This window comes from Cynocephalus volans, chromosome 15 (assembly GCF_027409185.1).
Source record: "Cynocephalus volans isolate mCynVol1 chromosome 15, mCynVol1.pri, whole genome shotgun sequence".
NCBI lineage: Eukaryota > Metazoa > Chordata > Mammalia > Dermoptera > Cynocephalidae > Cynocephalus > Cynocephalus volans.
Window position 1 is genome coordinate 50,746,755 of NC_084474.1, and position 25,145 is coordinate 50,771,899.

Below are 25,145 nucleotides of genomic sequence, written 5' to 3' on the forward strand. Positions count from 1 at the left end.
TCTAAAACTAATCTATATATTCTACATCAGTGATTTCAAAATTGAGCTTTAAAGAAACTATGGTCATACTTACCTTCATGAAGCAAAACTTTCCTGAGAAGAAAGTGTCAGAAACTGCAGAACAAATGACCTCTAAGATATATAGAGTTCAGTGAAAAGAGCAGAGTATTAACTATGCAGGTGAGAAAGGAATGCATATGTAATATGTTTGTATATCATAGGCTGTCTTGTCATGTGAAGGATTCATAGGCAACTGTTAAGAGTGTTTTTTTCTGGCCATAGGAACAAGGGATCAGGGATAAGGGATAAAATAAAGACTTACTTTCCCTTGCACTGCTAGAATTTCACTATATTGTGGTCATATATTAATTTCCTCTGCCCTCATTTCCTCATTTAAAAAAGTCATGAAGGGGCCGGCCTGTGGCTCACTCGGGAGAGTGCGGTGCTGAAAAAAGTCATGAAGTATGTTAATCATATAAAAAATAGATATAATATAGAACATATTTCAGCCCCTTTAACTCTTAGTATTTTGTTATCTTTGCTTTAGTTCTTTTTTTTCTTAAATAAATATCCATAGAATACAAATCTGCAATGTTTTTATCTCTTGCTATTTCACTGTCTTCTTTCTTCAGACATAATGCTTATTATCCATATGTGGTATTCAAAATATGCACGTTTATACTTTCAATAAATATAAATATATAAATATAGCATTATTTGCATATTCTTTAACTTCATATAAATTATATAATATTGTACCTCTAATTCCTCAACCCACTTTTTTTAATTCATCGTTGTTTAATTCTGGCTGATATATGTAACCCTAGTTCATCCATTTTAACAGATTTCTAGTATTTCATTGCATAAATCTGACCTAATTTGTTTACCACTGTCCTGTAATAATAATTTCTTATTATTACAAACAACACTACAATAAATATTCTTGCACAGGTCTCCTTCAGTATCATGTGAGAGTTATTTTTAGGGTGTGTACCTAGAATCAGGATATGCTCATTTGCATTTAGTAGCTCTTTAAAGTGGTTATAGTGGCAACTCATACTTCCAGTAGCACTTACAGTTTCTGCTACTTCAAAACATTTTGAAAGAGTCAAACTCTCAAATTTTTGTTAAACTTAGATATTATCTCAATTTTATTATATTTTTAATAAATAAATAAGTTGGGGAGGGGAGTAGTGTGAGGCTCTAAGACATCACCAAGACACAAGATGACAAATACACTGCTGAACCAATATCATCAGCTAAAATAGCAGCAGAACTACAGACTCATCCCCTTTTCATCCCACCTCATGCTGGTGATAGCTGACTCCCTACTCTAAATCCCAACTTGGTTCCATTCTTAGACTTCAGCACTCTGCTTAAAAGGGCTCTAACTGGCTACTCATATGAAATCCTATGGCTGACTCCATCGCCATAAGGGAATCAGATCCAGACTCTTGATACGCTCAGAAAGTCATATGAATCTCTGTTACCAGCCCCATCGAGCCAGTCATCATTCCTACCAAGTCCTACTGTGGAGGGGAGGTGAGAGACTGTCATCACTAGAAAAATAAACCCCATGGCTATCAAGTAAGGCCATTTGGTATGATTAAATCCACATGAAGGAAACAATTGAGAGATGTCCCAAGTTTCAGAAACCAATGGAAAAACTTCCACTTGGAACAAGGTATAGTGGGGTAAGATTCTGACTCAGCAATTATTATTGTAATTATTATTGTAATGGAACCAAACGCACAGATTAATAACTGAATGGTAACAAATCTGATGGCACCAACTGGACATAGCTTAGCAAATATAACATACAGGAAAAAAAAAAAAACTAGAAACAACTACAACATCCAATAATGAAGGACTTGTTTAATAAACTTCTATGAGCCAGACACTGAGTGTTATCTCATTTCGCTCTGACCTCAACCCTATGAGGTAGACCCTATTATTATTATTATTCCCATTTTGCAGAAAATGGAGCCTTTGAAAGGTTAAATATATTGATAAAGGTCACATTGTTAGTTAGTGATTGAATCATGATTCAACCTCAAAGCCAAATTCCGAACAATTATATTATACTCTCATTAAAAGAGGGAAGTGTTCACAATATATTGTAAATATATATAAACATTCAATTGCATAGAAAAAAACTGATTATGCATATAGACCAAAATGTTAATAACTCTTACCCTTGGGCAATAGTATTTCATGTGGTTTTATTTTCCTACCTGTGCTTTTCTTTATTTTTCAAATTTCTACATTTGAAAAGAAATATATTACTTTTTTAATAGGGAAAATAGTATTTTAAAACACTGTATAGAACCTATACTTCTTGTATGCACATCATTAGCTACTTTTTGTTCAGACCAGGTATTTCCCCCATTACATCCACAAAGAAATAATTAATAAAGGCTCTTCTGGATGAAAAAAATGCACAAACATAGTCTGAGGGCAAACGTCCTATTCCATGAACTGAGGGAGAAAGCCAAGAGCCTTCTCAGAAAACCAGGCACTGGATGTTTTGTGGTAATTTCCCCCAACTTAAGTACAGAAAATGCACTTGAAAGGTAAGGTTCAGAAGCACCATAATATGGCAGTCTGAATTTTTTAAAAAAAAATTTTTTTCCCAATTAATTGTTTGTCACGTAAAACCCCATTAGTTTTAAAGTCATTTGCATTATAGTAAGACTGACATAGACAGTTTATAAAATGGTAGCATAAAGGAGGATGGGAACATTAGTAGGCAACGAGGTTAACAGTGCCCTGTGAAAGTGAGACTAGAAATTATTTCATTAATGCCTGTAAGATCAACAGAGTATAAACTGTTATTTGGTTTATTAGATTTTTAAAAATCAAAAACTAGGTAACTTGGTGAAAAAGAAAAGCAAACCACCTCTCAAGAATTTTTGTATCAAATACAAATTATGCTAATGATAATAATAGTTATAAATAGCATAGAAACTGACCCCAAATAGTTAAAAAATTTTTATAACTTTGGCCTGGTCACATTAGTGAGTAGAAAAGTTTAAAACTCAAAGCTCTTCATAACTAGTTCTCTATGCTTTTACTAAAAGATACAAAATTAAATTACCATCTGATCTCCCTCTTCTTTCCTCACCCTGGAAATAACTGCTGTCCTAAGAAATGAAAGAATACAAAAGATAGCTTAGCAAGGTTTTCTGCAGTCTACCTTTGTACCTTTCCAAACCTATCACCATCCACTTATTTATTCTTACCATGAACCTGCTCTGCCCATCACAGGGAAAACACATATTACACCCTCATACCCTCACGCCTTTGCTCTTCTTGTTTCCCTCCTGTCCTAGGAATACCCTTTCTCCGTTCTCAGCCACAGTGAATTCTTCATCTTTCAAAATTACGTCCCTTTCAAGGCTTGTTCAAACCCCAAACAGAATTATTCCTCCTCTTCTCCATGTTCCCACTTTATACCAGTGCTTTCTCCTTGTCAGATTTATCTGCATATCATCGCAATCACATCCTGTGCTGGGCATACAGTGGTTTCCAATGCAATAACCAATTACCAAACACTACCAAGTTGCAGATGTTATCTTAGTGACTGGAGAGGCAGAGATTATAGGCAGCTCTTGCCATAATCAGGCTCACAGTACACTGACCTGACAGATAAATAGGAATCACTGCTGTTGCAATATTAGTAGAAAGCACTGATGCGTTTGCAGAATTTAACTTAAGAAAATAAGAAATACCACATGGGTGGGACCAGTGACTACCCTGGTCTATTGTTATCACTTTGTGACATTTGGGTACATTGTATAAGAGGACATAACTACTTTCTATGGAATAAAACTCCAAAGGTCAGTGTTTTTAAAACTAAACTCATTATCCACTGTCTTCAGTCAACTTCCCTCCCCAACCTTCTCTTTCTCTCTGTAATATCAATATGGTTTATCTACTAACCCAAACTTGAAAGCTTTATAATCTTTGATGCCTCCCATTCCTTCGTCTCTCATATCCCAAAGGTATTAATTGATCTTTAATATTACTTTGCTATCTATTTCTGATACCATCAATCCAATCTATTAGTCCCTCAAATTGGGACTCTCCCCAGTCTTTTTCTTTTCCCATCCATTTGTTTGTCACAGAACCAAGAGAATACTTTCTGATAAATATTTATCTGAAAATTCCCCTGTTTGTAAATGTGCAATAGCTCCCCTGACTATAAATCCAGTCCTGCCTTCACCACTATTCAGACATCATCTTCCCTTCCACATATCATCTACAACATCTATATGCACTTTCCAGAAATACCCTGTACATTACCTTGTCATGTCTATGGAAATTACGACGTTAATTTCATGTTTCGACTTGACTAGGCCACAGGATGCCTACTTAGCTGGTTAAACATTTCTTCCGAGTATGTCTGTGAGGGTGTTTCCAGAAGATATTAGCATTTGAATTGGTGGATTGAGTAAAGCAGATGGCCCTCCCCAGTGCGGGTGAGCATCATCCAACTACTGAGGGCCTGAATAGAACAAAAAGGCGAAGGAAGGTTGAACTAACTCTGCCCCACTGTTTGAGCTGGGACATCAATCTTCTCCTGCCCTCAGCACTCCTGGTTCTCAAGTCTTCAGACCCAGACTAGAATCTATACCATCAGCTCTCTAGCTCTCAGGCTTTTGAACTATACCACTTTCCTGGCTTTTCTGGATCTCCAGATGGCAAATTGTGAGATTTATTAGTCTCCGTAATTGAATGAGCCAATATCTTATAATAAATATCTCCCCATATATATATATAAAATCTTCTTATATATATAATATCTTCCCATATGTATATAACTTTCATACATATATATTCTATTGCTTTTGTTCCTCTGGAGAAGGCTGGTTAATACAGCGATGAAATAAAGAAGTAATAATCACTAATAAAAGGTACTTCTCAAGGTCTTCTTAGAGCAAATTGCTATGGATGGCAGACCCAAGGAAAATCTGTTAATTCTTGGGTTCAGTACTAATTGACAATGATTAAACATAATTTCACCAAGTTTTGACAATTTCACCCTCTACTTATTTAAAAATACTGGGTTAATATCATCTGTCCCCACTGGTTTATTTATCACCCACTTTGCCAATCAGGTCTTAAACATCTAGTGTTTACCAGTAGCTGGATCTAAAACCTCTATTACTAAAGAAGACAAACCTTAATGTTTTTCTCAGAAAAATAAAAAATGTTTCAATTTGATGTTAAAGTTCAGAAACTTCCTGGAAATTTTACATGCAATTTTTTAAGACACAGAAAGTCAAGAACATAAGGAGTTCCATAAGACCTTGGCCTATTCAGCTCCCCTGGAAAAAATCAAAGTACCTTCAGCTAAGCGATATTATTGATGCATTTTCCCAGGTGCCATCAAAATGGCACTGACTCTTAGAAAGCCACTTTCAATGTGAAATGCATCACAAAATTTTTCTTTACTGTTGCAAGAGTATAAAATATGTACTCACCAGCTTGCTTCAAGTAGCTATAATTCTAAGACTATAGTGAGATTGTCAAAGAAGACTTTCACAGACGAAGAAGAAGATAAAAATTCTAATTAAATCTACAGCAATAACCTGACATAGCTGCAAATACATCAGCCTTGGACTACACTATTGGTGAGGCTATGAACCAGAGACTAGGAAGTGAAAAACAAAGAGAATCCAAAACAACAAAAGAGAATGAGATAAATAGACAGATACAGAAAAAAAAGATGATTTGTAGAGAGAGATACAGAGAAAGAGACACAGAGAGAAGCAGAGGAAATAAGAGAAAGAAACACAAAGAAAAACAAAGACATAGAGAAGCACAATTATCAAGAAGAAATATCTAAATTTCCTACTTCTACATAATTAAGTTCAGGACCTGTTATAACCTGTAATTATTGACCACATTTCTTAGATCACCCAAACAGCAGTTATCAAAAATCCATGGTTATTAACCATGAAGTTTTTTCTGTCAGGAAAAAGGAGTCAGAGAGATTTTCTAAAGTAAGGCAGGGATGAGGTGTGAACTGGAATAGGGGTGTACATTTAAAAGGATACCTGATGCTATCAAACTACATTATTTCATCATCAAGTTGCCAGGGAACATTATCCACACTTTCAAAATTAAAAAAAAAAAACACCTCTGCCTAGAAGATTTTCCATAAAATTAAACACTGGGATTATCACTAATGTGATCTAAAGATCTGACTATACTTAGGGCTATATAAAAACAAATGAAAAGAGACATCATCCTGCCCCCGAAAGTTTAGAAACTCAGAAGACAACAATGACAAAGATATATATGACCTGAAAACTAAAAACATATAAATAAAAAGTAAAGAATTTACATTGTATAAGTAAAAATCTAAGTGAATGTCATAAGATGGTGGGTGGAGAGGGAACTAGATAAATGTTTAATAAGTAAGAGAAGTAGCCTCCTTTCCTCTTGGAGAAAATGACAAACTACCCAAATCTCTACCTTAACCTCATGACCCAAAGACAAGCAAGTGGATTTTTGTTTTTAATATTAGATGAAGAGCATTTGATTAATTGTACCCCTTCATTCATAGTATAAAATCATCCATGGCCTGTTCAAGGCAAATCACTTTGTTTTATTTGCTTGTTTTTAAATTTTATTTATACTCTTTTATCCCAATTTCTGACTTCCCCCCATAGCCTAAGTAGAAAATCATTGTAAGATGTTTTTTGCTTATATGCCTTCTTGCATAATGTGAAACATTATTCCGTGTGCATGTAAAATTATACTTTACATGTATGCAATTGTAGCATGTATATCATTCTTTTTTTTTTTTACCCAGCTTTATAAGATCCATTTGTGTTGCTGTGCATATATTAATCTATTGCTTCCAACTGCTGCATAATATTTCCTGGGGGGCACCCAACACATTTTACATGTACATTCTCCCAGTTATGAACTCTCAGATGGATTCTGCCTCCACAGATACAGCTATAATAATCATCTTTGTATAAGGGTACATCAAAAAGTTCATGAAAAAATAGAATTAAAAGATAATATGAATCTTTCCATAAACTTTTTGAAGTACCCTCATATATATACCCTTGGGGATCTGTGCGACAATTTCTTTGGGAAATATGACAGGGAAGTAGATTGCTGGGTTATAAGTATGAAAATGTACTTAATTTAACTAGGGATTACTCTCCAGAATGGCAACACCATGCTTCATGCCAACCAATCAGTGCGTGAGGGTTCCTATATCTTCACAGCCCTGCCAATACACTTTATACCCCTGCTATAAAATGACCTAATTATTTTTAAAATTTGCATTATTCTGATCATTAATAAGTTCAAACTCTCTTTACTACACTCAGTAGCTTTTAGGCTTCTTCTTTAAACTACCAATTCAAAGCCTTTGCTCATTTTTCTTTAGGGTTACTGCCTTTTTCTTGTTGATTTTCAGTATTGTCTAGCATACATATCAATACCTTAACAATTTTAGACAGTGCTAATATCTTCTTCCATTTTGCCATCTAATAGCTTTGCTCATGGTATTCTTCACTGAACAGAAATTCTTAATTCTGATGCAATTGATTTCAGCAGTTTTTGTCTTATGGTTTGTGCTTCATAAGTTGTGTTTGTGTGCATAGGTAATAGATGTGGTGACCCCATTTTTACAGAAACAGCCAAGAGAAAAATGGAAATACCTGAAAGATACGGGCAGAAAGATCCACCATGAGACAAGGTAAAGAAGGAAGGCTAATGGGAAGACATAACGTTGGGGCAAAACCCTGCCACATATTAGCTGTGTGACCTTGGACAAGATGCTAAGCTTCCCAGAGCCTGTCAATTGTAAAGTGGAACAATACCTACCCCCAAAGACAATGTAAGTAAATAGATAGGTGCTCAATAAATATGAATCCCTTTGCCCCCTTCCTCATCATTCCCACCCTGACTTGATGCAGAGAGAGGGAATCTGCAACCTCTGATACTTTAGAATCAGATCCATCAGCTGATCCCATACCTCCAAGTCCAAAGTATGATCTGTGGACACAGGCTCTCCAGAGCACTTCTGCACAACTGCGATTAGATATCAGGCAAAGATTAAGCCCTAAAAAAAAAAAACAGTGAAAATGCTGTTTCCCTGATGAAGCCAAAGAAGAAGAGAACAGGTGCGAGTAACTAATTATCTGATGGTGGGACCTTGTGGGTAAATTAGCACCTCACTAACAAATTGATTGAATGTATTGGCTGAATAATGTCTTCCTTCGCTGTATGTGCTGGAATTACGTAGGAAAGCTGTTTTAGTTTCCTATGAGATGAATACAGAGAGTTTGAAATAAGCTTAATCTGTAGCTTTCCAGGCTTTCTGATCCCTGCTCCTTAAGTTTCCAGAAAAAATAGACCATGGTGAACAACCTAATCATGATTTGATTGATTTTCATTTACCCTCCTCTTTCCTATCTGCTTTCACTCAGATGCAAACCAAAACTTCTTTTTATTTGAATATGACAGGGACATGAAAGACCTATGAAAATCATATAGTGCTAAAGGAAAATTGTTTAAGCATGAATGAGTTCTCACACATTCTTTTTAAATTTGTGACTTTTCTCACAATCCACTCATTATTTAATCAGCAGATATGTAATATGCATCTATTACATACCAGGCACTGGGCCTAGTGCCATGGTAGATGCAAAGATAAGCAAGATATGGCTTTTGCCCTGGAGGAGGTCACAGTTTCTCAAGGAGATAACCATGTGAACACTCAACTATAACAAATGTGATTACTGCATAATATAGGTAAACAAAGTGCTGCAAAAATAGAGATAAAAGAACAATTAAGTTTATTTAGGTTTGGGTTCCTGAAAGACTTCAGAGAAGAGATCCATTTTAAATGAGTCTTTAAAAATGAGTAGGAGTTCTCCAAGCAGAGAAGGATTGTGTTGGGTTAGGATTAGGGTTAGGGCTAGGTTAGCCAGAAGTCCAGGAAGCAGCTTTTAAGGAAAGGAGGTATGCACATGTGGAGGGAAGAGCAGTGAGACCTGTGTGGCTGAAGCGCAAGATGTGTAGCTAGGGAGGAGCTAACCATAGACCTAGAAGCACACGCTGAGGTCACTTTTTAAAAGTTCATGAGAATTTAAACTATATCCTGTACAATGAAAAGACTTTAATCAGTGGAGTGCATAATAATGTCCATAGTTTATAAAGATAATTAAAGCAGCAGTATGGAAATACATTAAAATGAGACTAGAGTCAGGAATATCAGTTAAGAAGCAATCATAACACTGTAGAAAGGAGATTTTAGGTCCTGAACCCTGATGTGACAATGAAGATGGAAAACAAGAGACATATGTGACATATAAGGCTTGGTGACCAACCGAATGTTGGAGTGAGCTAAATAGAAAGACTTAGTCATTCATTCAAAATATTCCTTGAAACTTTCCTATGCGTGAGACATTGTGCTAAAGATTAAAGCAGGGTTTCTCAACTTCATCATCACTGACATTTTGGAATTATGTGTTGATGGGGAAGGGGAGGCCTTTCCTATGCACTGTGGGATGTTTAGCAGCATTCCTGGCCTCTACCACTAGAGGCAAGTAACCACCCCCCAGTCATGACCATCAAAAATATCTCCAGACATTGCCAAATTTCCCCTGGGGAGGAAAACTGCCCCCAGTTGAGAACCACTAAAACTAGGGGCTCTAAGAGGCTTATAATCTGGTAGAGAAATGCTTATGATGTAAACATGTACAGGGTACAAGAAACACAAAAAGGAGGAAATGGTCAATATTTCTTTGGGGATGAGCAAGCATAGAAAAAGTCTCCATAGAGAAGATATTTGAGCTGAATCCTTAACCATGGGCATTTCAGGCAGAAGACAAAATATGAAAGCAAGATACCGTATCAGATATTAGGTGAATTTTAAGGCTCCTAGCTTGGATGCCTGGGTGGATGACAATGTCATTAACAAAGATGGAAAACACAGGAGAAACAGGATATTGAGTTTGTGGGGTTTGCAGGACATCCAGTAGTTCCTAGAAATGCAAATAGAAATAAGAAACATACACCAGGGGACTTCAAATAGTTTGTGGAAAAAATGAATGGAAAAATAATATAAATCTTTCCATGAACTTTTTGAAGTACTCTCATACATACATTTATAAATCATAAGTATATAGGTGGTACTTAAAGCCATGGAACTGCATCTTATCACTTAAGGAGAATATTTATAACCAGAAGATAGAAACCTTTGAAAATAATCAGATTTTAAATGAGGTCTAGGAAAGAGACGCATGCAAAATGCATAAGTGCAAAATGATAGAAAAGATGGAAAAACCACTAAACTTATATGGCAAACTTGACAAACAGCCTATACAATTTCCCTTCAGTCCATCAAGATGCCCAGAGAAATAGGCCCCCTCCATTTCACAATTACAGTCTTTTATATTCCTTTTTATCCTACACAGGACCAAAATGCTATTGATGGTATTACTTATTCTATATAACCAATGGCTATCTTTTCTGACTTATTTGTTTATGTATTTATACAAAAAAATTCATATTATGTTGTTGATTAAAAGTCATAACAAAATGAGCATTGTGTTGGATATAGATACTTGGCATCCAACAGTAATTTCAACCTTTTTCAAATGCGCCCTTCTGTTTTGCACAGATTAAAAATGTAAACACTGCATTTCTGGGACTTCCTACAGCTAAGGGTCTAGAAGTAATTTCAATGTCACCAATTATATGCACTTGAACAAGGTCTGCAAAGCAGGAATTAGGAGGGGGCTATTTTCTGCTGCTTCTACTATTTCAGGGACAAGAGCCATTGTGGAAACGCCTGTATTTTCTACAGCAGCTTTCTGATAAAGGCCATGGCTTAATCTAGGAAAGACAATAGCAATCTTGGTAGCATGGTTCTACAGAATGATTCTCAAATTCATTCCTAAAAAGCTCAATTTAAAGTCTGCATCATTAGCCTTCCCAATGATTCTATAAATCATTTAAAATCCTGCAAGATAAGAATATCCACTTAAACCAGTTAGTGTGGATTATAATCTCCACAGCTGAGCATTAACTATCAGTCAACACACATTAAGCCTAATCTAGGGCTATCTCTACCTATTCTTACTTCTACTGCTAAATCATTCCCATAATGAAAAGTCATCAGCTACACACACTTTGACATGAACTAGCAGAAGTGCCGATTAGTACACACAGCTCAAAATCCAAGTCCTCCTAGACTGGGATCTTAAGTTTGTAAATGCAGTTTCAAGAGCATGTTGCTCACAAATCTGCAAACAGTGAGGCTGGGTTCCAAAGTCTGTGTAAACTGAGCTAAAGAACTCAGTTTCTCAGAGCACTTTGACAGAGCAGAGGGAGCATAAATTAGTCAACTTTGCTATTTTACCATCTCTTAACTACATTCCAGTCATCCTCAAATTATGATCTCATATGCTTTTAAGAAGAAATGAAAAAGGAGGTGATGGACCCATGCAAACCATCTCAATAGCTTTAAAAAAACTCAATTTGAGTCAAATAACACAATCAAAGAATTAAAATTGGTTTTTTTTGACCGGTAAGGGGATCGCAACCCTTGGCTTGATGTCATCCGCACCATGCTCAGCCAGTGAGCACACCTGAGCGCACCGGCCATCCCCATATAGGATCCAAACCCGCAGCCTAGGTGCCATCAGCACTGCACTCTTCCGAGTGAGCCACAGGGCCAGCCCTTAAAATTGTTACTATGTAATAAGTTCTGACACATCAATTAGAAAATCATTAAAGCACCAACAGAAAAATGGGCAAGAGATATGCACAAATAATTTAGAGAAGAAAAATGCAAATGATCAACAAACATTCGAAAATATTAACCACACCAATAAGCAAAAGGAATGCAAAATAAAATAATGGTGAAATATCACATTTAGCCCATTAAATTGGCAAAGGTTAGGAAAACACACCCATGCAGGTGAAGGTGCAGGGATTAGAAGATACACGCTGATAGGAGAATACACATGCACAATCTTTCTGGAAAACAATTTTTAAAAATGTATCAAGAGCCTAAACATATCAATATTAATATTAATAATAATTTTAAATAATTAAAATATAATATATTTACATTGTATTATAATTTATATTATATAATATTATATGTATTTATTACATTAACATTTTTAAATAATTAAAAAATTAAGACAGAAAAAATGGATTCTAAGAATTTGTTGGTATTTTTATGTCTGTAAGGATCAATTTCAAAACTATTTGCTGCCACCTTTTACAAGTTCTTAGAATATCCCAATCATTCATTGTTTTTTGTGTTATTTATTAAAACCATAAAAATATCCCCTTTAAAAATCTATTATTACTACTGTATTAAAGGATTTTTATAGCCATGCTATTTAAAAGAAGAGAAAAAGAGAAGGAAATAATCTAGATTCCAATATTTGGTTGCATTAATTATTGTAATCTGAATTTTGTAACCATAAAAACTTATTTCAAATGATATTTATTAGTATGTAGTAAATGTTCGTGATATATGGGATAAAAAGACACAAACTATGTGCAGTGTGAACTCAAATTTGTAAAATAAAAATATACATACATATGAAAATATTGGAGGGAAAAATAGAAATGATAGCAATGACCCTCTGGAGGAAAAGATCACAGATGATTTTTATTACTTTTATATTTATGTACGTTTCCTATAATGAGCACATATTCATTTTACAATCAGAAAAAATTCTAAGTAAATGACGATGGTTCAACAGCATCATAATTTAGTATGTAGAAGGAAGCACTTTTTAAAATCATAAGTAAATAATACCCCAGATAAAAAGCTGCCTTAAATGCACTGTTTCTCAAACATTGAATAAGTAACTACTATTTAGTAGTTACCAAGTATAGTGCTCGGTGCTGAGGATACAGAAATGGATAAGAATCAGTCCAGGCATTCAGGAGCTCTCAAACTAGTATAAAACATAGACTTTATGACAGAATATTTTGGGAAGGCCCCTACACCTCTGTAGAGATGTTAGTCTCCCTAGAGGATTAATAAGTACTCAGTGATCTGCTGTGTTGGGCTCAGAAACCATACGCCATAAAGCAGCCGAGTTACGCTTCTGCCAGGGAAGAGCCACACATTCTGCCCACGCTCCTCTTTCTTCCCCATATGTCAGCCTTTCCTGGATTTGACAGCCTAGTCTCATTCTTTTACTGTGTCTGCTATGTTATCTCAGGACTGATTGGAAATTATGTTTTCTCCTGTCTTAAGACTAAGTTTTGTTCTGCATCTCCTCTTACTTAGGCGGCTCATGGATCTGCCATCTTCAAACCCTCTGCAGATAGCTCACAGAGCTCTTGCCCTGCCACATGGATAAACCAGCACACGCTATAATACTCAAGTCTAGAGTTGAAAAGTTAAAAAATCACCTCTGGTTATACAAGGTCTGTTCCATTGTATATACCTGGGAGGAGCCAGACCTTGCAAATTGTAGTTTCACTGATCCCTTGTGGATTCTCATAAAAATCACACTTTCCAATCTGGAACACACCTTACAGATTCATATTTCAACCATCTCTTGTTTTACAGGTCACAAAATTAAGGCCTATGGTGATGAAATGACTTGACCAAGGTCTCACAACTAGTCAGTGGCTAAGCCAAAGTTAGAACATGGGTTTCCTGGAAGAGAGGAGAGGAGGTAGGTTCGGCACCACTCTACTTGTGTCTATAGATCCTTTTATGCTGACTCGACACTATCTCCTTTGGGAATTTTCCACACCTGGCACAGCCTAACTTTCTATTGTCCTCAGAGGTTAAAATAGTCCAGTTGCCAGACAACTATTTTTCTACTCTGAGCCCCCATAGAATGAGGATTGGGGTGGAAGTGAGTCTTGGAACACCAAAATAGGTTCCAGTGAGAAAAACTCACTTCCCCTGGGTTTTGAAGGCCCCAAGTGCAATCAGTAACTTGGCTTAGTTTTCAATACCAGGCAGATAACCAGGGAAGAACAGGCCCAGGTACAAAATGAGAAATGAGAATAAGAAAGAAAGGAGAAGAAGAAAGCGTGTCTAAAAAGAAGATGCATAAACCAACATATTCTGTCATCATAGTACAGGTATCAGCAGCTTTTGAAACAGATCTGCTTCGGGTAGATGGCTAAAAGTACGAATCTTATAAATGAAAATAACATTAAAATATTTGTATGTGTGGCAATGTAGTCTGATGACTAAAGCACAAACTCTGGAGTTTGACAATTATTCATGCATGAACATGGCCTGTTACTAGTTGTGTAACCCTGTGTAAATTACATAACTTCTTGGAGTCTGGTTTTCTCATCTGTTAAATTTAAAAAAAGAAAAAATTAAAGAGCTAGGCCTTTTAGGACTGTTGGGAGGGCTCAAAAAGGAGGGCTAAAGTTGCTGCCTAACACAGCTGAGTGCTTAACAGAAGGCAATTGAGCAAAACCCTGGACTGACACTATAGAACCCAGGCTAAGGGACTCCCTAATGTCCTAGGAAGCTCTACCACCTATTCATGCAGCTTTAAGGCTATTCATGCAGTTTAAGATCAAAAAAGGTCATCCCAGTGATACTTCCAGAATGGTTAAGTGAGAAGCTTGGCAGACCTTCTCCCCAACAAGACATTTAGTGGAAAAGTTATTTTTAAAAAATCATTTAAAATCTCTTAAAATTGTCCTAAGGGCATACAGCAAACGGAAAAACATTTATTCAAGAAAATCCACTAAGTTTTGGTAAAGAACAATGAGAATCTGTGACATTTGGGCCATAGCCTGCTTCCCTCTCCCACCCCCAGCTCCGCGTTATGGAAACTCTTTTTTGGGTACTCTATTCAAGGCAGGTGGAGCCAAGAAAATGGGGGCTCCCTCTCCCTGCAATTCTCAGTTTAGGACTATGGTTTCACCCTTAGGAGAGCAGGATACCAATGTTTCTCATTCCCCCAACCCGATTCCCATGTTGCAGAGGCTCTATTCTAGGAAGGTACAGCCAAGAGGACTCAGGCCCCATTCCTCCATCCAGCCCCTATTTGTAGGGAAGAAACAGTAGCAATTAAGAGTACTGGGACCCTGAGCACTCCTATCGCAGCTCACTAATAGGCAGTGGTCCCACAATGAGAGCTGCAAGCTGTGAAGATCAGGTGCTACCACCCACTCCTCCTAACAACTGCTAGGTATGTCACTTGAGGAGAAGCAAGCTGCTATCACCACCTAGCTCCTATGCAGTAGCACAAAAATTCTCCCAAGGGAAGAGGCAAGCCATAAGCATAAAGAGCTCCACAGTTCTTACTGAGGTAGTGACTTTATTTAGAGCACAGCACAGGGAATTCCATGCCTAAAGGTGTTGAAACAACAGAGAGCTTGGTGGAGAACAATTAAGGGAGTGCTGGTAGTTTCATGGTACTGCCAGTAACAAGCTAAGTCACAGAGCAAAAACAGACCTTTATCAGTTAAAAAAAAAAAAAGTCAGGGAAAGAAACAACCACCAAGGGCCCTCCTAGGATCCTAGGAAACCAGGGATTGGGAAGGCTACACACATGTATTAGTCCGTACCTATCAAAGAATAATCAGAACAAGACATGGGTCATACTTGAAAACATTCCCCAAGCTGCACAGAGATCCATCAACAAAGGGCAGAAGCCTCACTGGTTCAAGAGGCTTAAGTATAATCTCTGACCAAACATTTGAAAAATTAGCTAATCTAACCCCAGGAAAATACTATTAAGCCAGGCTTAAAAATAAAATCATATTGTAGTGGACTGAATTATGTCCCCCCCAAATTCATTGAAGCTTGAATTGTGTCCCCCAAGTTTTATGTATTGGAAACTTAGCCCCCACTGTGACTGTTAAGAGGGTGGGAAATCCTATTATGGTAATTGAAAAGTGGAGCCTTGAAGAGGTGATTGGATTGTAGGATCATGCAGTAGTGAATAGATTAAAAATGGTGTTTAAGGGTATGGTTTTGAGGGCTTTAAAAGAAGAGGAGAGTCTGTCTTTCTATCTCTCTGCTTCCACCATCTTGCAATGTGAGAACTTTGGGTCGCTGTCGCCACCACCAGATGGACTTTGGACTTCCCAGCCTCAGAAACTGTAAGCAAATAAATTTTGTTTTCTTTATAAATCACCCAGTTCCATGTAGTTTGTTATAAACAACATAAACAGACTAATACACATATGCACTATAGTAGTCTGGAAGATTGTGACCATGTCGAAGTCTGTACCCTCTCAAGAGTAATTAGAAAGGGAACTTCCAAGGCACAGGCCTTGGGACAAAAACATAAGCTCCCTAAGTTGTAATAACACACTTCAAGGTACATAAACATCCAATGGTAAAAAGGAAAAATACAACTGGGTAAGGGAATCTAAGTATAACCTTTGGCCAATAAGTGGTTTATGCAGACCCAGGCGTGACTCCTAGGGAATGAGACCAAAAGAGAAAATAAGGAAAAATTTAAACAATCTGAACAGGAACATCAGAAGCTGCCCATTGTGGGACAAATAGACTTCACAGAGTTAGCACAGCCAAGTCATTAAACCAATGAAAAACCAAACAAACAAAAACAACATCAATTTCCAATCAAGCTACAATAAGTGGGGAGAGAAGAATGAGTATGGAGAGTTGGGATAATATATTACTGAAAATGTTCAGTTTTCAATAAAAAAAAATTGTAAGACATGAAAAGAAACAAGAAATATGACCCATACGCGGGAAAAAGCATTAGGCACCAGTAGCTGCTTTTGAGGGGTTACAGATGTAAGACATAGAAAAGACTTCAAAGCAGCTATTATTAAAATGTTTGAGAAACTAAAGGAAACCTTACTTAAAGAATTAAATAAAGGTATGATGACAGCATCTTATCAACTAGACAATATCAATAAAGAGATAGAAATGATAAAAAACACCAAATGGAAACTCTGGAATTGAAAAGTATAATAACTGAAAAGAAAAATTCAGTATAGAGGCTCAATAAAAGATTTGAGCTAGTAGAGGAAAGAATCTGTGAGCTCAATGATAGATTGATAGAGGTCATGCAATCTGAAGAACAGAGAGAAAAATGAATAGAGAAAAATGAGCAAAGCCTCAGAGAAATGTGGGACATCATTAAATGTACCAACATACTCAAAATGGAAGTACCAGGAGGAAAGGAAAAAGAGAGAGGGGAAGAAAAAATACTTGTAGAAATAATAGCTAAAAATTTCCCACATTTGATGAAAAACATTAATCTATGCACCCAAGAAAGCAAAAAGATCCACACCTAGATACATCAGAGTCAAAATGTTGAAAACCAAAAATAAAGAGAAAATCATGAAAGCAATAAGGGAAAAATGACTCGTCTGTACAAAAACATTAATAGCTGACTTTTTATCAGGAACAGTGAAATCCAGAAGGCAATGAGATGATATATACAAAGTGCTAAAAGTTAAAAAAAAAAAAAAATCAACCAAGAATCTTATAGTGATTCAAAAATTAAGGTTAAAGAAATAAAGATGAATAAAGGCTTAGAGAATTTACTGCTAGCAGATCTGCTTTGGGGGAAAAAAAAACTAAAGAAAGTTCTTCTGGCTAAAAGCAAGTGACAATTAATTCAGACCCCTATTCTTACAAAATTAAAAAGAATTATAAAGGAATACTATAAATAACTGTATGCCAACAAATTATATAACTGGGAAAAAAATGAAAACACTTCTAGAAAGACACAGACTACTAAAACTGACTCAAGAAGAAATAGAAAATCTGAACAGACAAGTATATTGAATTAATAATTTAAAACTTTTCCACAAAGAAAAGCTTAAGACCAGGTGGCTTCACTGGTGAGTTCTACTAAAAATGTAAGGAATTAGGGCTGGCCAGTTAGCTCAGTTGATTAGAGCACAGTTTTGTAACACCAAGATCAAGGATTCAGATCCCCATATTGGCCAGCCAAAAAAAAAAATTAAAAAATAATGTAAAGCATTAATGCCAATCATTCACAAACTCTTCCAAAGAAGAGAAAATGAGGTAATATCTTCCAACTTATTCTATGAGGCCAATATTACCCCCTGATACCAAAAAAGACAAAGATGTTGGAAGAAAAGGAAACTATAAACCAATATCTCTTATAAATATAGATGCAAAACTACTCAGCAAAATACTATCAAATTGAATTCAGCACCATATAAAAACGATTGTACACCATGACCAAGTGAGATTTATCCCAGGAATGCAAGGTTTGCTTAATATTCAAAAATCAATTAGTATAATACACCTAATTCAATGGGGAGAAAATAGTCTTTTCAACAAATGATGCTGAGACAACTAAATGGCCACATTCAAAAGAATGATGTTGGAGCCTTACCTCACACCATATATAAAAATTAATTCAATTAACTCACAGATTTAAATGTAAGAGCTGAGACAATAAAATTCTCAAGAGAAAATATAGAAGTATATATTTGTGACCTTGGTTTAGGCAATGTTTTATTAGATATGACACCACAAGCACAGGAACAAAAGAAAAAAATAAATAAATAGTAATAAATCAAAATAAAAGATTTCTGTAATAAATCTTAACATCAAGAAAAGATAATCCACAGTGAGATAACATTTTTAAATCATATATCTAAAAAGGGACTTGTATCCAAAATACATAAAGAACTTTTACCACTCAATTATAAAAAAAATAAATAGTCCAATTAAAAACTGAACAAGGAATGAATATACATTTCTATGAAGAAGATATACAAGTGGCAAATATGAACATGGAAGAATGCTCAACATCATTTTTCATGGGAAATGTACATCAAAACAATGAGATACCACTTCACGTCTACTAAGCCAGCTATAACCGAAAAGATAATAACAAGTGTTGGCAAATATATGTAAAAATTATAATATATTTGTTCTAGTCTGTTTTGTGTTGCTATAACAGAAATACCTTAGACTGGATAATTTATAAGGAAAAGAGGTTTATTTGGCTTACAATTCTGGGACAGCTGCATCTGGCATGAGCTTCAGACTGCTTCTACTCATGGCAGACAGTGGCAGGCAGCCGGTGGGTACAAGCAGATCACATGGCAAGAGGAAGAAAGAGAGAGGAAGCAAGAGAAGGAGACAAAGTGCCAAGGTCTTTTTAAGCAACAAGCTCTCATGGGAACTAACAGAGCAAGAACTCACTCATTAATCCCCCCTCCCCCAGGGAGAGCATTAATCCATTCATGAGGGATCCGCCCCCTTGACTCAATCAGTTTCCAACACTGCCACATTGGAGATCAAATTTCCACATGAGTTTTGGAGGGAACAACACATCTAAACTCCATCAGTATTTTTAGTGGGAACATAAAATGGTACAGCAGCTTCACAAAAAAATTGGCAGTAACTTGAAAAGTTAAACATAGAGCTACCACATTACCCAGCAACCCAAAAGAAATGAAAACAAATGTTCATACAAAAACTTGTACATGAATGTTATTATGGATTGAATTGTGTGCCCCCAAAAGTTTAATGTGTTGGAGGCTTGGTCCCCACTGTGACAGTGTTAAGGGAGTGAGAAGTCCTATTATGGTAACTGAAAGTTGGGGCCTTGAAGAGGGGATTAGATTGTAGGATAATGCCATAGAGAATGGATTAATAATGGTGGTCAGGGGTGTGGTTCTGAGGGCTTTAAATGGAGAGCACATGAGAATCTCTCTCTTTCTGATCTGCCATTTTCTGACATGTGAGATCCCTGCATTTCTGTAAAGCCACCACCTGAGAAGATCCTCACCAGATTTTTTTCCTGGACTTTGGACTTCCCAGTCTCCGAAACTGTAAGCAATAAATTTTGTTTTCTTATAAATTACCCAGTTCCGTGTATTTTGTTATAAGCAACAGAAATAGACTAATACAGAAAACTGGTACCAACGAATACTTGAAAATGTTGAAATGACTTTGGAACTGGGTGTTGAAGAGAGGCTGGAGGAATTTGGAGGAACAAGCTAAAAAGCCTAGATGCTGGTGAAAGTTTAGAAGACAAAAAAAACAGGAAAAGTTTTAGAAATTTGTTAAATAGTGGTGACCAGAATGCTTATGGAAATAGGGACTATAAAGACCTTTCTAAGTAAGTCTCAGATAGAAATGAGAAGGAGCTTATTGGAAACTGGGGCAACGATCACCCTTGCTATAACCTGGCAAGGAACTTGGCTGCTGCACTCTGTTCATGTCCAAAAGTTTTACGGAACGTGGAACTTAAAGATGCTGAACCAAGGCATTTGGCAGAAGAAATTTCTAAGCAGCAAAATGTTCAGGAAGCTGCATGGCTACTTGTAGCAGCCTATGCTTAGTTATGACAGAAAAGCCAGAATTTATAATTAAAAGGGAAATAGAGCATAAAGATTTGGAAAATTTGTGGCCTGGCCATGTGTTAGAGAAGTAGAGAGTATTTCCAAAAGAAAAATGCAATGGTGCTAAGAAGACTAGTACAAAAGAAAGGGATTATCAAGAGAAGGGGAGAAAGGCCTGAAAGCATTGCAGAAGCTTCTGTGGCCACCCCTTCCACTACAGGCCCAAAGGCCTAAGGAGACAGAATGGTTTTGGGGAACAGGCCTGAGTGCCCTCCACAGACTCATGCCCAAGGCAACCTCAGGATGCTGCTCTCCACAGCAGCACCCCAGCTGCTTTGGCTACTCCAGCTGTGGCTAAATTGACCCCAGCTGGGGCTAGGCCCCACAGCTTTGAAAAATATAAGCCAAAAGCCTTGGCAGCATCCACATGGTGTTAGGTCTACAGGCTAGCAGAATGCCAGAGCTGTGTAGGCTTGGGAGCATTCCGACCTGAATTCAATGGATGTAGGGAAAAGACTGAGGGCCCAGGAAGAGATCTTCATGGAAGATCTCCAGGAAGTGATGTCACAGGGGCAGAGTCACCGCAGACAGCCTTCACAGAGCAGTGTCAAGCAGAAACGTGGGGTTGGAGTTGCAGCAGAAAAACTCCAACAGTGCCATGCCTAGTGGATCCATGAGAACAGGACCACCATGGAGACCCCAGACCTGTGGAGCTACCAGCGTGCAACGCCAGCCTGAAAGAGCTGAAGCATGGCCTCGGGCCAGAAAAGCCATAGAAGCAGAGCTACCCGAGGACTTGGGGACACAACCCCTGCACCAGTGTGCAGAAGATGTCAAACATGGAGTCAAGATACATGATTCACCAGGTTTGAGATTTAATGCCTGCTCTGCTGGGTTTTGGACTTGTTTGGGACCTTTCACACCTTTCGTTCAGCCTATTTCTTCCCTTTTGAATGGGAATATGTACCCTATGCTTGTCCCACCACTGTATCTTGGAAGTAGATAACTTGTTTTGACTTCACAGATGGGACTTTGAACCTTGAACTTTTGAGTTGAAACAAGTTAAGACTTTGGGGATGAAATGAATGTATTTGTATATGAAAAGGACATGAGTTTTGAGGGGCTAGGAGTGGAATATTATGAATTGAATTGTATCCCCCCAAAAGTTTAATGTGTTGGAGGCTTGGTCCCCACTGTGACAGTGTTAAGAGGGCAGGAAGTCCTATTATGGTAATTGAAAGCTGGGTGAAGAGGTGATTAGATTGTAGGACCAGGACCACAGTGAATGAATTAATAATGATTGTCAGGAGCATGGTTTTGAGGGCTTTAAATGGAGAGCACATGAGAGTCTCTCTCTCTGCTCTGCCACTTTCTGCCATGTGAGACCCCTGCATCACTGTAAAGCCACCACCCAAGAAGACCCTCATCAGATATGGTCACTGGACTTTGTGCTTCCCAGTCTCTGAAATTGTAAACAGAAAATTTTGTTTTTATAAATTACGCAGTTCTGTGTATTTTGTTATAAACAACAGAAACGGACTAATACAAATGTTTAAAGCAGCATTATTCATAATAAGCTAAAAGGCAGAAACAACCTAAATGTTCAACAACTGATGAATGGATAAATAAAAATGGTACATCCATAAGATGGAATATTATTCAGCAATAAAAAAGAAGGAAATACTGATATAAGCTACAACATGACTGAACCTATAAAATGTTTTGCTAAAAGAAGCCAGCCGCAAAAGACTACATAGTATATTTTTCTATTCATGTGAAATGTTCAGAATAGACAAACCCATAAAGACACAAAGCAGATTAGTTGTTGCCTAGGGCTCAGGAGGGCAGTAGGAGAGGGATAGAGAGTGGCTGCTAACGAGTATGGGGTTTCTTGTTTTTGTTTGTTTTATTCGGGGGGGGGGGGGGGGGAGAGAACAGGGTTTCTTTCTGGGGTGTTGAAATGTTCTATAATTAGATGTGGTGGTGGTTGCACAACTCTGTGAATATGCTAAAAACCCTTGAATTGTATACTTTAAATGGGTGAATATTATAGCATTTGAATTATATCTGAGTAAAGTTTTTTTTTTTAAACTGACAATCCTCTGTACTGGGTCATTCTCTTGACATTAGAGAAGTCAAAAGAATAGAATCTAGCTCCTCTGCTGCAGGAAATTAGGCCATGAATACATTCAAGACTGACTGATAGCTCACTGTTGACTGGTTATATACTTCTGATCTAGGCATTTATATTGCCGTACAAAGCTGAACCAGGGTGCTGATAAATAAAGGTAGAACTTGACCCTGGATAATTCCTTGTATTAGAGGACTCAAGATCTATAAGAATAATTAACTCAAATCAATTCAGTGTGCATGGTTTTGTTCCCCGTTTCATTAATTCTAAGAAATCCTGCACATTGAGGACACTTTGAAAAAGTCATAGTTTTTGTATCCTATTTACATATATTTCAGTTCTCTACAGAATAATACTAATTCTATACTAGGTAGCAATTATTAAGTTATAGGGCTAATAAGTATCATGGACCAATAGCTATAGATCCTCCACTTAAAAAGTGACCCTACGCAATCAGTTTTCTTTCAGAAAAGATATAGTAGTAAGGACGGGGAGAAAGGAAGAAGGAAGAAAGAAAAAGAATGTAGCAGTAGAGAACTCATTAAGCCAATGGAATGGGAAATTGTTAGATTTTCCTTTCTATCATCCAAATTATAATATGAACCATGCATACTATAATCAATTATGCCAAGTGACACCAGTTTTATAAAGTACACAGCAAACTGAAAAGAAAGAAAAAATACCTTCTGGGATAATGAGAAGTTATCACTTAATGGTTACAGAATCTATTTTTAGGATGACGAAAAACTCAGAAATAGAGGTAGTAGTTTACGCAGCATTGTGAAATGTGATTGATTCCACGCAACTCTATGTTTAAAAATGGTTAAAATGGTAATCTTTATGTTATATATATGTTTTACCACAGGGAAAAAAAAGGGAAAAAAATACCTTCTGGGGGGGTCCCAACGCTGCTGCCCAGACCTAAAATAGACATTTTGTGAATTCTTGGCTCCAGCATCACAGCAGATTCTTCTCCCCTTTCCCAGTGGGGTATTTTGACTGGCTCCAGGTGGACATTATCCAGCCCATTTTCCTGCAGATTTTGGTACATAATTCTGATGGCTTTTTCTAGGTTCTCAGAGCCACTCAGTCTAGGCCCAACAGTATCAACCAGAAGTGCCAATCGCTCGTAAGATCTGTTCTGGGATTCACCATAAACAGCACGGTTGATGATTGCTTTAGCAATATCTCCATAGCTGGCTATTTCTTCTTTCATTTCTTCAAAAATTCTTTGAGGGCTTCCATTCTTGTATATAGCTTTCCCAGAGCCCAGGGATAAAAGGTGAACAGCACCAACAAATGTGAAGAAAAGGAACTTCATTTTTTTTTTTTTTCAGTTGGTTTTCTTCCTAAAATAATCTAGGTAAGCAAGAAACATTGTTTTAGGGAAAAGAATCTCACAGCCATCTGCCCACAACCCAGGGATTACTTAATAAGCAGAATTCCTCTTCCTTTCCCAACTGTTGCCCAACCTCCACCATCAAATTCAGGCACCATAACTTCCAAGAATGGACAAATAAAGAGGCAGTGATTGGCCTTATTAATAAGGCAGCATTTATTAAAACCATAGAATCACATGTCACCTAGTAATGCTGGTTAAAATATGCTAAAAGACTAAAATAAAAAGAGAACTAGGACGGGGAGGAAGAAGTAGTGGTAGCAGTAACAGGGCCAAGATAGTGTTATTTGCTGCACGTCCCTCTAGGTAGAGCACAATCCAAATGGGTGTCAGTGCTCCCTCTCTTTATGTGCTCTTTCTGCTTTGCCTATCTAACTCATCTTTTGAGACCCTGTCAAATGTCATCTTTTCCTGGTGCTTTCCCTAATCCCCCTTCCACTAAAAATAATTTGCTTCTTCATGTGTGCTCTAAGAGTACTTTATGATTATTTTCAAGATATTTACCGAATGCCAACAATTTGCCAGGGACTGTGGTATGTTTTTAGAAGGAAGAAGTCTAAACTCCTACAAAAAGCAGAGAATTAATGAAAAGACTGGGCTTCGTTACCATTTGACTGTGTTATATCCATCACCTACATGATAACAATGAAAACAATAATTATAACAATAATAGGAAACATTTATATAGTGCTTGGTATGCATGCGTCAGACATTGTTCTAAGTGTATTACATTCGTTAACTCATTTAATCCTCACAACAATTCTATGAGGTAGTTTCTTATTATTACCTTTATTTTACAAATGAGGAAACTGGGGCACCAAGAGATTAAGTAGCTTGCCAAAGGCACACAAAGGCTATCTAGCTCTAGAATTCATGCTCTAAACAGCGCTACTCAAAGGATGGTTTGTGGACCAATGCCAGTCCACAAACTTTTTTACTAATCCACAATAGGTAAATACAGAGATTAATGGTAAATATATTTTTTAAAATAGTAAATGTATCCACGGTTTCCAATAGACTAGCCTGTAGTCTTGTTATTATTCCAATTTAAATTAATCAAAATTTAATTGAATTTAATTAAGAATTCAGTTTCTCAGTCACATTACTAACATTGCAAGTACTCAATAGCCACATGTGGTTAGTGGCTTCCATATTGGGCAGCACAGACAAAACACCTGTATCATTCCAGAAAGTTCTAAAAGATAGCACTGGTTTAGACACTATTTATAAAATGTACATCTGCTATGGTTTGAATGTTTGGCCCCTCCAAACCCATGTTCAGATTTAATTGCCATCATGACAGTATTG

General features: G+C 36.9%; 1 protein-coding gene across 6 annotated transcripts in view; it reads right to left on the reverse strand.

The window, feature by feature from the left end:
* CPQ (carboxypeptidase Q) overlaps window positions 1–25,145 on the reverse strand; it is a 446,657-nt gene that overhangs the window by 343,050 nt on the left and 78,462 nt on the right. For all 6 annotated transcript variants that reach the window (XM_063079637.1, XM_063079636.1, XM_063079641.1 and 3 more), the window contains exon 2: window positions 23,327–23,797. In XM_063079637.1, coding sequence (XP_062935707.1) covers window positions 23,327–23,759 — 433 coding nt within the window. In that variant the 5' untranslated portion in view covers window positions 23,760–23,797. The remainder of the gene's footprint in view (window positions 1–23,326; window positions 23,798–25,145) is intronic.